This window comes from Vicia villosa, linkage group LG6 (genome assembly GCF_029867415.1).
Source record: "Vicia villosa cultivar HV-30 ecotype Madison, WI linkage group LG6, Vvil1.0, whole genome shotgun sequence".
In the NCBI taxonomy this organism is placed as follows: Eukaryota; Viridiplantae; Streptophyta; class Magnoliopsida; order Fabales; family Fabaceae; genus Vicia; species Vicia villosa.
Window position 1 is genome coordinate 155667390 of NC_081185.1, and position 13972 is coordinate 155681361.

Sequence of the window (13972 nt, forward strand, 5' to 3'; positions counted from 1 at the left end):
TTGTCTGGTTTTCTGCTGTTTTTGTATACTTTAGGCTGCTAAAAGATAGAACTTAATCATCAACCCCATATTCATGTTAACATATATTCTGGATGGCAGTTCAATGGTAAGTTTGTTAATAAGTTTGTCAATGATCATATCCATTCCTTCAGGGTTAGTTTTCTGTCAGACTCTGAATAAATAAGATGCATCATGTGGATATGAAACCTTGTGAACTTACTTTTTCAAACTTAATCTCTTCTGAATCATCTCAATATTGAGGTAGTAAAAAAGGTAGATTTTGTTTCTCCATTTCTTCCCAATCGAACACTCTGAGTTGTAGTCAAAACTTACACTCGAAGGCTTGCTCTTGGTAAAAAAAAAATGGACAAGAATGTACTAGTAGGTTTAGTCAACTACAGAAATATGTTAAAATTGCAGTTCATAAGAGTTGTAGGATGGATTGAGAAATTTCCTACATGAATTATGCATTGGCCAATTTTTGAAATTTGGCATGACAAGTTAGATGGGGCTAAAGAACAAACAACCTAATTTGGCATGACAAGTTAGCTTGGGCAAATCTAAAAAAAACGAATGAATTATATGTGAGGGGTGCGTCCCAGAAATGTATTTTTGAAATTTGGAGGATATTTTCATAAATTTATAGGGTCTTTTTCAAGTACATAGGATGGGATATGAAATTCCCTTAAACTATTTATGGCGCAAATGAAAATTGTAATATTGGGCCAATGTGAATTGTCCTATTGTCTTTATAGAAGTCCCCTCATTTAAACAGTTAGCACTTACAAGTTTCATGTTTTGGATTACTAATCATCGTACGTGTTGTAGTTCAAGGACCACATGCCACAACTGACCTCAACCCAATATGCTATAAGCATGTGGAGCGCACAAGAGTTCTTAAATGAGAAGCAATAAGGTGATCACGTACTTGGTAAGTACAGGGCAGGATATACACATCAACGACATCCTCAAAAATAGGACATGTGGCATGATCCCTAATGGAAGGGTCATGTTGATTGCAATTGAGGAAGAACATTGGGCAGTTGAGACTTTTATTAGGTCTAAAAGATTATAAATACTTATATATAGGGTTAGGTCAGACGTCACATTCACAAAACAATGACTAAAGACCTATTGCTTGGTATATCACTGGTAGGGACCATACTCTTGTACTTAACGCAAGTATAGTTGGAGTCCACCGTAGAACCCGGTAAAACGTTATTGTGTTGCAACCTCTCAACAAAAGCTTTCATTCAATCAACTATAGTTCATCAATGGCGACAAGTCGACAAGACACATTTTACAATCCCCTGATGAGGATCAATAAGCCTTAGCACAAATATAGACAAGATTCTCGGCAAGTAAACACTTGAAGGTATCCACCACAAGTCTATTTAACATGACCTATGAATCCTTACATGAATACATAATGCGCTTCAACGAATCCACCATCAAAGTGGTGAATCCTAACCAAGATATGTTTGTAAGATCTTTTCAAAATAGCCTGAAGGACGGACACTTGAATAAATCGCTAGCCTAGTAACCCACTGATTCAATGGAGAAGATAACGGGTGAGAGCATAATGTTACGTCAAAGCAACTGAAATTAACATAAAGAAAATGACAAGGGATGCCAAACAAAAGAACATTGGTGGGACAAACTCCTATAATCAGTGCAATAAAATAATCATTAACCAGTTAGAGACAATGGACTATTATTGCAAGTCTTGATAGGCCCTACAAACCATCAATGTAAGGCTTGATATACCCTACAAATCATTAGTGCAAATCTTGATAGACCCTATTAGTTTCGCTGACGTATTTTACCAGGAAGTCTTTAAGCGACTACAACTATATCCTTAACACCTACAACCCTTTAAAGTCTCATTAATAGAGTTTTCGGGCAAACAAGTGCACATCATGAGATGCATTTCCACCAGAACAACAATTGGTGTTGGCGACAACACGAAGACCACCAAACCTAGGTACAACATGATCATAAGGCACCCAACATCAAACGTTATCGAGGCAATCCTGTCCACACTTTACCCCACCTTGAAGTATCTTCTAGAAAATAAACAAGTAGGTATTGTAAAAGGGGATTTTGAGATAACTACAAATGGCAACTCACCACTAAGACTAATCACCATTGTGTCAACTTCGTAGATTTGGACCCAAAGGAATAACACATATATATATATATATATATATATATATATATATATATATATATATATATATATATATATATATATATATATATATATATATATATATATATATATATATATATATATATATATATATATATATATATATATATATAAAAGACATGTTAGTTGTCACCAAAAATCTTAAAGAAGTTGAAATTGGATCCCAACGCTTTCAAACCACAACATTGGACACTTCTTTGGTGTAAATTAAGGAATGATAGTTAATTCGCCTAATACACCATAACACACACCTTTTCTCCTAGAGTCCCTCTGATGGTAAATAAATCCTTGGAAAAATGGAGGATGTGTGTGAACTATTTCACTAAGCATGTTCTCCCTCAACCATTCTGCCCTTGTAGGCCTTATACTTTGGACCATGGATCATCCCATTGTTTTGCATAAGACCACTCCTTTAAACATTTCTTTTAAACAATTTACCCTTACATACCCTGTGCTCGGGAGAAGTGGTTCGTCATAAACATCATAGCCCAAGACTCACATGCCACAACTGACTTTGGCCTTATATGTTTTAGTCACATAGAACACATGAGAGGCCTTAAATAAAAAGCCGCGAGGTGATCACATGCTTGACACATGGACGAGATTAACATGTCATTTCACGTCATTGAGATCTTGGAAAAGAGGCCACATGACGTGATCCTTGATGAATCGAGGGTCTGGTTGATTGAAACCGAGGAAGAGTCTTAGAAAGTTGGGACTTTTTTAAATCTAAAGGATTATAAGTACTTATTTAAAAGGCTACCTCAGATATCACATCCACAAATCATTGACCAAAAACGTCTTAATTAGCATATCATCATCAACTAAAAACGTCTTACTTGACATATCATTGACATATCATCGGTAGGATTCATGCTATTATACTCATCACTAGGCTGATCACCAATTTATTGATATTTGGAGTAACAAATATGTGCGCGAATTTGTAAAGTTAAACATTTTAATTAATATTTTTTACCTTCTTTTTGAAAAATTGGTAAGCATTTACTCTATAAAGAATTTAGGATTGACGATAAAATATAAAAATCTTTGGGGTCCCAAATTGTATTTCAAAGTCTTCATTACTTGCAAGTTGCAACAACAAACTACTAGGAAAAAAAAAGTGAAAAATAAATAATATATTGTCAAAAGAAATAGGAGGAAATTAAGCATGACATTTCATAGATTAAAAAGTCATTAAAATGTTGCCATTTCCAGTCTTGTTTTATGCACTCAATAAACAAACAAGAAGGAAGTAAGTGGCAGAAACAAGGATGGAAATGGCTCAATAACAATTATATATTTACGTACAAGTAAAGAATATGAAACACAAAGCTAACTAGAGAAATATGATATGAATCAACTAGCTAATTAAAAATTCTACAATACTACATATATATAATTGAGTACTAGCTAGAATGGAAGAAAGGGTAATAATCATGAGTTTGATTTAATAATTTCATGATCACTTGCATCGTGGATTGTTTCCAGGACCACCATAGTAGAAATGTGTTCCCCATTTGTTGTTGTAGAAGCTTTTGATATTGTAACAATTTTTGTTCTCAGCTAGGGTTAAGATGTTGCTCGCCGATGTGAGGCTATTGTCCGTGTCGACGACCTCGAGGTTCCTGAAGTAACTTGCTTTTCCAAAACCATCATCGGCGAAATGACCGGATCCCATTTGAGTGGAGGTGTGTTGGCCGTTGGCGCGAGAGTTTACAACCTCACCACCCCATTCGACCATGGTGGCACGGTCGGCTAAGTGTGTGAATAACTCAGCCGGCCAATAGCCTACTAATGTGTTGTCACTAAAACGCATCCACCAGTTTCCGATTGTTGGATCCTAATTAGTTATTTGACAATTATAAGATTTAGTATAATTTTTATTAAAATTAAACTATATAAAAAAAATAGTATGTATGAGAAATATGAACCTTCCAAATGAGGATAGTAATGTCATACTGTTTGGCATTATAAGAAGAGAGAGGAGAAATGGATGCTCCAATGGCTATCTTGCTAGTTGTTTGCACAAAACCAGAACAAAGAAGATTGTAGCATCCCGTGGCTTGATATGCATCACTCTGCATGCATGCAAGCTTATATATAATAATCAATATTATCTATGAAGCAAATACATAACAAGACACCAAACACTGATATTAACATGTCGACATCAATAATAATTTAAAAAATAATAGACAGACGGAGAAACATTTTTCAGAGGTGTCTAAAGAGATATTCATGAATGGCCAAATACTACATATTAAGGCAAAGTGAAAAATAAAGATCAAGGAATGCTAACCGTCCAGTAAGTGAATAATCTTGGCCTGCTGTCACCATAAAGCTCCGGACTGACCTGACTAGTACAATTATCAAAACTTCAAAAACTTTATGTATCAAATAAATATATAATTTTTTTCATGAATTGAGATAAATGAAGATTGGAGTTTAGAATATATACCTGCCAACCAGCTTCAATGCTGTTAAGATCAGAGCCATCAAAGGATCCAGAAAGTATCCATATTTGAGAAATACTGAATTCGTTCACAACTTCTATCATTGGATCCCACACATTTATTGTTGCCTTTGCCCCATACACTTCTTCCCCTGCTTTTGTAAATGCTATTGCATGCTACAACACTCAACCAATTTTATTCATAAATTAATACTATTGTGAAATACTAATTATTTTTAGGCACTAAATTACTTGATAAATAATAATAATAATAATAATAATAATAATAATAATAATAATAATAATAATAATAATAATAATAATAATAATAATAATAATAATAATAATATTATGCACCTCATGGCCATTGCTGCTAACAACTTCAGGTGGTTCGCTGTGGCGGTTTAGAAGCGGCGACCGTCGTTGTTTCTTACCATAATCATACAAAGATTTAGCTCTCAACACATCATGCACCGTGCTCCGCCGTACCGGTACAGTTCCCTTTGGACATCTTGTTCCATTTTGATGCCACATTTGCCATGCGCCACCATTCTTACTATTTTTCTCATTTATAGACTCTACATTAATATTCATAGTCATCTCCTTTGGCATCATTGATGGCTTTTTCTGTAACATTACAATAATCAAATCAAAACTAAACAAAAATCGTATAAAATTTTAATAAGTAATCATAATAATATAAAAATCAATTTAATGGTTAACCAAATAAAAAATATCAAACTTTATATGAAAAAATAATAGAATCAAATCTTAAAAATTTTAAATAAAAAAGTTAACACTGCATCATAAACATCAAATAGAAAGACGCAGATTCGAATTCTGCAAACATCCCATTTATTTATCTTTAGAATGTCGAATCAGAAGCATAACAAACAAACCTGAATCTTATGATTCTTTAAAAGAGGATGATCTAAAGCTGGTTGATTTCTTTTGTGAACACAATCTATGAGATCACCATCTTCACTCTATACCAAAGAGATTCAAAACCAAGCATTTATATTATTTAATAATTATATAAAATAGAATTAAAAACATTTTGCTAGGTTTGACACACACAAACATTATAATATTATAAATTAATTATAGAATTTTTTTAAGAATTAAATAGTAAAATATTACCTCTATGGTTAGAACAGGAGGCTTATTAATCTTGTCCAAATGCCTCTGAATTCTTTCAAGTCTCAAACTACTAACTTGTCTGTACTTGGTGTAGTTTAGGTTGCTGCATTCAACTCTAATAATTGTTTGTAGATGATGGAAGGTGAACAATAAAGCAAGAAGAAGAAGAAGAAGATGAGTAGTTGAACTTGAAATATTTTCCATAGTGTTTCTCTTTCAATACCAAGAAAAAAAAATAGGTAAAAAAAGGAGCTATAAAACCATTACTAGTAATACAATCAGCACAAAGTAAATTTAACTTTCATGGACATTTCCATTTTATTACAATACTCAAACAATTAACACCAAATAATGAAAAAGGAAGTAGAAAAATGACTTCTCTAGAGTTATGAGGAACAAACATAAGAAGATAAAAAAAATAAAAAATATATTTTTTAATCTTTCTCTTTCTCTTTCTATCTTAAATATTGTATTAATGGTGAGGAAAAGATGGTGGTTGAGGTTAATTAAATTGTTAGCTCAAAGAGACCTAGTTGGACTATCATATCATGATTGAATCTTGCATTTTATTCATGTAATAATAATAAAAATAATGGTACATAAAAATGTATGATGATGAATGAGGTACTATAAATTACACATTGAATATGTGATGCTAGCTGTTGAAGATTGCACAAACGTTAAGGAGATAGGAAGAAAAGAGAAATTTGTGGTTGAAATGGTTGGCATCAAAGATGAAAGATGAAACATAATGAAAGCATTATAAAAACTCAAACCTACCCAACTAAAAACAATCCCATTTTTATTGCATTCCTTTAATGTGTATCTGCCACCATACACTTTGCCATTAATGTTTTCATCCAAGCACTCTACCCATCTGTATACTCTAGTATTTATTCATACCTTCTTTCCTTTCTTCATAGTAATTATTACCACTTTCCTAATATTTCATCCTTCAATTTTTGGACACACATGTTAAGAAATAATAAATTTACAAATTAAAGATAGAGGTCATTGATGTCAAAATTTATATAAAAAATAATGTCAAAAATTATACTTATTTGGTTTGTTTATAAATAATTATAAATTTATGTATGAAGACTAAGTTACTTAATGTATATGAGGAGATAGATATGAAACTTTTATATACTCTCCTAGAATTTCAAAATGGTAGAACAATTATGTATTATATATACAGAGAAAAAAATATAATAAGTTTCAAATTTAAAATAAAGTTTTTTTAACTAAAAAATTGTATAATTAAATAATTTTTTATTATTTACTAACCATACAAATATATGTTATTAACAATTTTTTAATATCAATGTAAAAATCAATATATTTAAAAGGAAAAATATTACAAAATACAATAGCTAGAGCGCCAGAAATGCACTATGATTACAAGTTTGACTAGTTAAAAAATAACAAAATGAAAAATAAACTAACAAAAGACAAAAAAAAAAATTAAAGTAAGAACCACAACCAAAGAGAAACACATAAATAGAAGACAATCAAATAATCAAGTCACACTGGCCTAAGCCTTCCAATAAGACAAATCTCAAGAAAAAGCCAGTTGGGGAAAAGAAGCCTTAAACACCAGCACAAATCAAAAGAAGGACAGTTGGCCACCAAACACATCCATAACCGCCTAACCACTTAAGTAGATCCCACTACCAGTCTACTAGAGATATGACAAGACCTGAAGCATGTGATTGAATCCATTTCCATGTCAAGCTAATAAGCATAGGCATCCAATGATTAATCGTCAAGATTTCCTAGCTAGAAATAATGTTGTTCCATATTTTTCAAATAATACAAACCATAAAATGTCATTTCAAGACCAAAAGACAATTGTTTCACAGGACCAAAACCTTGAATCAATTAAAAGATTCCTAAAATTGATCAAGGCAAAGGACCGGACTACCCGATCCACCTAAGAGATGGTCCGCCAACTCTACATATCCACCACACAATGAACACCCGTTAAAATTAGACTCCGACATAATGTTACGCTTCAAAAGGTTTCACCTTATTTGCAACCTATCGTGAAACAATTGCAAGGAAAATACAGTTACTTTAAAACACGTCAAGCTTTTCCAATTCTTAAAAATCCCCTTCAAAACCCTCTCTGACCTATCTTTCCTGACCCAAAACAAAGCCACCAAAGTGTCATATGCAGAACTAATAAAAAAAAAGGAAAAATATCCTTTTTGGTTCCTTAACTATACCTCAAGGTACATTCTTGTTCCTTATCTTTGAAAACTGTCAAAGAGTTCCTTTAATTGTTCATAAAGGTCCACGTTAGTCATTTCCGTCCAATTTTTACTAACGGCGTCAACTTTTTCTTGTGTGGCATCTAACGTGGCACTTGGTCATACGTGTGGCAGGAGACTTGGCACATATTAATCTTCAAGGTCTTTAAAATTCTGAAAAAACATTCCAATTTTTTTGATTAAGTCTGGAATCGAACCCGGGCCACTTTACCTGCAAGCTATCTCAACTTACCACGACACCACTTTACAATTGATGTTATCTATTTCATTCACATTTATTATCAAGTTTATTATTTCTGAAAAAACATTAAAAAAAACATCCATCATCAGAACATGGAAGCAACCACAGTGATGGAAAATCCCCTTCTTGATCCACGGAGAGACCATAATAGTCGGCACGCGAACCCCTAACCTATCAAACTTAAAGAAATAAGGAGCAGGCCCTGTGTTCCCATCAGGATTATGATTCATTGAAGGAATAGAATTTGAATCGTTACCATTAAATCCCCTTCTTGATCCACGGAGAGACCACAATAGTCGGCACGCGAACCCATAACCTATCAAATACCTGTTTCAAAACATCTTCAAATGAATGACCTGGATTCAAATCTGAGTTTGATAACTGTCATTGTTGTTACAAATGTGTGTGAAATGAAGAAAAAGAAGAAGAAGAAGAAGAAGAAGAAGAATAAGAAAGAGAAGGTTCTGGTTTTTTATTTTAGGCAAAATCATGAATATAATCTTCAGGAAACATCCCTCGCAAAATAAATCTTACAAAATCATGAATATAATCTTCAGGAAACTTCATGAATATAAATCTCATATAAGGAAATTAGGATTCTGGAATTCTGAAACCCTAAAAATCCTAATCTGAAATCATCATAAAATTCATTTGTTCCCCTCCATTCTTTTAGAAAAATCAAGATCTACAATAATCCAGATTTCATTGAGTTGCTATTGCATGTTGTAGAAATTATTTAAAAGAGATTACTGGTTGATTTGCTTGTTTGGGGTGGAAATAGAAATCAAAATAGAAGAGGGAAATAGAAATTAAAATGGAGGACGAATTCGTTGGTTAATCTTTTTGTTGTGCTTTTAATCTTTATAGAATAATGTGAGAAAGAAAGGAGTTTTCAAGAAGATGAGAAAGATTAATGGAATTTAGAAGCAAATGGGAAAGATGAACGATCCAAATAGATGTGACTAAACTTAAAAATTGAATAAGTAAAAATCATTAGTTTTCTTTAATTAGTTTTGTTTCAAGTTTTTTATAAAAAAATAGTTTTAATGAATACTTAAATGGCATAAGTTTCTTTAATTACTTTTTTTTTTTAATAATAATTTTGATGACCTTTCATGATGAACACATGCCATACGTACCACATCAACGCCATGTCAGATGCCAGCATGGAAAAGTTGACGCCGTTAGCAAAAATTGGACGGAAAGGACTAACGTGGACCTTTTTGAACAATTAAAGGACCACTTTGACACTTTTTAAAGATAAGGGACCAGAATGGACCCTAGGGTATAATTAAGGGACCAAAAAGAGTATTTTGCCTAAAAAAAACTCACACCTAATATGGCTTCCAAATCTAGACATCTTACTGGCCACACCTAACAAAACCCGAAATAAGCGCTACAAAATCCTTAAGGTGCCCCTCCTCCCAGACTCGGAAATAAATTTTTCACCTAAAATTTCAAACCCATTTATACCCTTCTCAAGCACCCATAGAATCCACCGCATGCTTCTTTTGCTATGAGATGAGAAATAATCTCTCGAAAGCCACACATAAGGGATACTCCCTACCCAAACATCGTGTCAAAACCTAGTCTTCTATCCGTCCCTAACCCTCACCACACAAGAGGAGGCAAACTAGTCAGACTCTTGATCTAGAGGATCCCCGAGAAGAGAAACACCTTTGTACCAATGAGAGATCTAAACTCTCCTAAGACCATTAAACCTACCTCCCAATGGGGATCCAAACTCCTCTGACCCAAACCTTACATTAGTAATATCTCTCCAAAGAGAACACAAATTCAAAAGAATTATCCACATCCACCAACTAAGAAAGACAAGATTAACAAGTCTAAGATCCTTCACCCCTAACCCACTCACCCTTTTGGTTTTACAAACATCCTTCCACTTAATCCACATAAACTTTAGAGCCCCTAGAGAAAACGTCCTTGAAAACTAACCAATTTCTTCCAAACCAAAGTTGAAATTTTCATTAAAGAAAGAAAGAGCAGGTGGATGGAAATAGAATTCAATAGAACCACCTGACCACCTGATAACACGAATTTATATGATATACTTAGCTTTATTTCCATAAATATTATTGGCATTTTCATTTAATTATGTTATTTTATTATGGTATTATGCGGGTATTTTCCTTTGTTTCAGGTAATGTGTTTGCGCGAGCATATTTGTGAAAAGAAGAAGAAACAGTGCAAAATTGATCCGTTTTTTATTAAAGAGAAGTGAAAAGAGGTGCAAAAGAGATCTGGAGGTACAAATATACAAGGCCCAAATGACATAGTGGAAGCCCAACCCACGTGGGAGCTGAAACACCCACTAGTCAAAGGGAGACGCCCGTCTCCAATGGCTCTTGGCCACGTCATAGGAAGGGAGACGCCCGTCTCCACGCTCCCTAGAATTTCTCCACTTGAGACTCCAGTCTCCATGTGGGTGCCAAGTCAACTTCAAGAGTCGAGACGCACGTCTCTAACTCAGTCAAAAATAGGGCATGTGAAACCCGGGAAAAAGGCACAACGTGAAGAAAATGGATGTTACTACCCAGCTATAAAAGGGAACTGATAATTCATTATCAAGGTCCGAGTTTTTGCACCAGAATTTATCTTTTTGCTTTCATTTCTTTCCATTAATTTACTTTCCAGCAATTTTTATTCCCTTGTTCTTTTCTCACAACAATTTCTACATCGGAAATTGTTGTGAACCTTCATTAGATCTAACCTTACGTTAGATTTAGTTTTAATTCCTTGTTTTTATTACTTACGCCGAATAATTTCTGAAGAACGATCCAATCGACCTGTGGTGGAAGTTCAAGTACTCGAAGATTTCAAGCTTTATTTAATTCAGGTTTATATTATTCAGGTTTCTATTTACCGCCTTAATTATTATTATTGCATGATATATTGTATGCCAATTAATATGCCTAAGATTTTGAACCAAATTTATTGATGCATGTTTAACCTTATAAATATGTATGGCTAATTTAATTAAGATATCGGTATGTAGAGTAATTTAACCGTAGGGATCCAAAATAAGTTGGCTTAAACATGTTTTATTAAATATCACTCGTTTATGGTTTTGTGTCTAATTAAATATGCTAAAGTTATAAAATCAATAAAGCGAGAGTTTGAGATTTTAGAACTAATAAATGTTAAAATCAATAGAGCGGGAGTTTGAGATCTTTAACTGGATAGTAGACATGGAACATTAGTTTTAAGGACAACGGGAGCTTATTAAAACTAATTAGAATTTATTTATTTTCAAAAAGTGTTTTTAAACCCAACACGGGACAGCGAGAGCGTACGTTAGGGAATACTAGCATGATCCGAGTCAACAGAGTGAGAGTTTGAGACTAGGAGATTTAAGTAAATAACCTCTTCATGAAATGGGCATTTTATCAGCTGTGATGTTTTCAAAAAGCTTTTCTAAATCTAATGGGATTGCGAGAGCGTGCATTATGATTTAGGATAGTAGTCTAAATCAACAAAGCGAGAGTTTGAGAGGAGGACTTTTAAATGACATAGTTAATAAAAAAATTTAATTAAATGAGAACCATAGCCAATGGAACTTCGGATCACCTAAGTTAGACGAAATACATACTGATATCTGTTTATTATTATATTCTTAGAATTAAGATTTTAATTTTCCCTTTAGAAAACAAAAAAAGTATCCTTACCCTTAGCTTTACATAGAAACCTTAGATAACGATAGGTCGATTCATAGTCCCTGTGGATTCGATATCTTTTAAAATTACACGACACGACTCTGCTCTTGCAGTCATCAGATTAATAGACATGTAAAGTCGCGATCACCACCAAAACTGGTTTTGGGGTTGACAAAATTTTACTAAAACTTGGTGCTTGAAGGATTTTAATAAAGATGTCATAACATCTTGATCTCTGGTTACAGCTGAGTGTAAGCTTACAGGAAAAAACAAATGTCATGACTAATATCGTGACATCCTGTATCAAAAGATCAACACAGGCTGTTTGGAATCTTGACAGATTTGATTTGTTTTAAATTTATTTTGTGATATTTCCTTTGGATATATTTCAGTGATTTGTGAAGGTCAAGAATATTTAATTTGGAAAAAAGGAATCAAATCTCCACCATAATTAAAGTTTCTAAAATTAGAAGATTGAAGCAATGTTTGTTTTCAAGATTCAAAAATATTTCTTTGTAGATTTGTTGCAACTCTCAGCTTGTGGATCAAGTAAAGTTTCACGAAGCCCATGGATTGTTGAAGACTATTTAAATCTTTCCTTAGACATAATGTAACTAAGTTTTCACAATTGTAAAATTAGGGGAAGGTTATAAAGATTAGGTTTTGAGAGTCTCTTGTGTTTAAAGTCTCCCACGTATCTTTTGATACTGTATGGTAGACTGTATGTTGCTTGACTATTTGTCAAATTGTATGTTCTCACTCAGAAGCTTTTAGGTAATGAGTTGAGTTCTTTGTTCTCACTCTTAAAGCTTTCAAGAAAAAGAGTATAGTTCTTGTATTGGAAGTGTGATCTTCTAAATTGGTTTTTTTTTCATAGTCACTGGGATTGGGGCTGTTAGATTTCACTGCGGTGATTGGAAGGGGGGGTGGTTATTTCTCAGGTTTAGATGTCGACTTATAGGCAGAAGTAGCGATGGGTAGTGATTAGGCGAGAAGTTGTAAATTGGGTTCTATAGCTTTGAATTAATACTGCTGATAGTGGACTTCCTTCCTGGCTTGGTGGCCCCCTAGAGTAGGTTTTATTTGCACTGAACTGGGTTAACATCTCTATGTAATTTTAATTGAGTATCAATTTCAATCTGATAAATCTGGTTCGTTTCGAGATGTCATTACATATGTCTTGACATCATGTAAGACAATTGTGTTAGCATGCGTTATGCATGTACCCGAAATTTCAATCTATTCCTCAAAAAGGCTAACATCATATAGACAAGTGATATGTAAATTACAAGTAAACTAATCTACCAAAATAGTAATTAATAATGGGAAATCCCAAAATATCAATCTTAAGGACTGTGTTGTGATATAAGGTTCAAGTTTCACTTCAGTTAAACAGAAGCAATTAGAGGTTTTAATTGGGGTTTTGTTTCAAGGGAGTAAATAAAAAGAAAATAAGAGTAATTCCGAGCAATGTAATAGCGTAGAAAATAATATGAGCAAGCATGCTAGAAATGGGTGTTTGAACCTGGATCATTAATAATCCTAAATTGACCTTGTAAGAACTTACTTTACCCTATTAATTATCGGTTCTCAAGGGTGAATAAACTTTGAAATATTCGAATCAAGTCCTATGTCCATAGTGAACTACGGATAAAATTAGGCATTTAATTATAAAAAAATATAACAGTTTCTATACGACATCCCTAGTCCTAGGTGATATATAAATAAAATATTCCAATCAAGTGTTACTGTTGAAAGTTTTTCCTAACAGATAACTGTAAATCAATTCTCAATTGGACCGAGAGAGATAAACATTAAACTCAAATAGAAATGAATAAGATAAAGATAAAATATAAGTCATTACAAGGTTCGATTCAGAAAAACCAACAAAATTCAAGAACATGGAAACTCCTTAGAGTTGAGGGGTTTATCTACTCATATTAATAACAATAAAAGACAAAATAAAAGTGATAAACA

At 33.2% G+C, this 13972-nt stretch overlaps 1 protein-coding gene across 1 annotated transcript; it reads right to left on the reverse strand.

The window, feature by feature from the left end:
- Window positions 1-3472: 3472 nt before the first annotated feature.
- On the reverse strand, window positions 3473-6199 carry LOC131610696 (protein neprosin-like). The gene is made up of 7 exons (XM_058882720.1): window positions 5808-6199; window positions 5567-5653; window positions 5025-5294; window positions 4674-4844; window positions 4515-4568; window positions 4147-4293; window positions 3473-4055 (listed from the first exon to the last, which is right to left on the reverse strand). The coding sequence occupies exons 1-7, from the start codon at window positions 6009-6011 to the stop codon at window positions 3678-3680; spliced, it is 1311 nt and encodes a 436-aa protein (XP_058738703.1). The 5' UTR covers window positions 6012-6199; the 3' UTR covers window positions 3473-3677.
- Window positions 6200-13972: the final 7773 nt, after the last annotated feature.

Excerpts from the sequence above, each read along its gene's own strand:
- LOC131610696 (XM_058882720.1), bottom strand. The coding sequence starts at position 6,011 with ATGGAAAATATTTCAAGTTCAACTACTCATCTTCTTCTTCTTCTTCTT. Across the intron at positions 5,654-5,807 it reads CTCCTGTTCTAACCATAGAG|AGTGAAGATGGTGATCTCAT; the intron begins GTAATATTTTAC and ends TCTTTGGTATAG. Across the intron at positions 4,845-5,024 it reads TTAGCAGCAATGGCCATGAG|CATGCAATAGCATTTACAAA; the intron begins GTGCATAATATT and ends TGAGTGTTGTAG.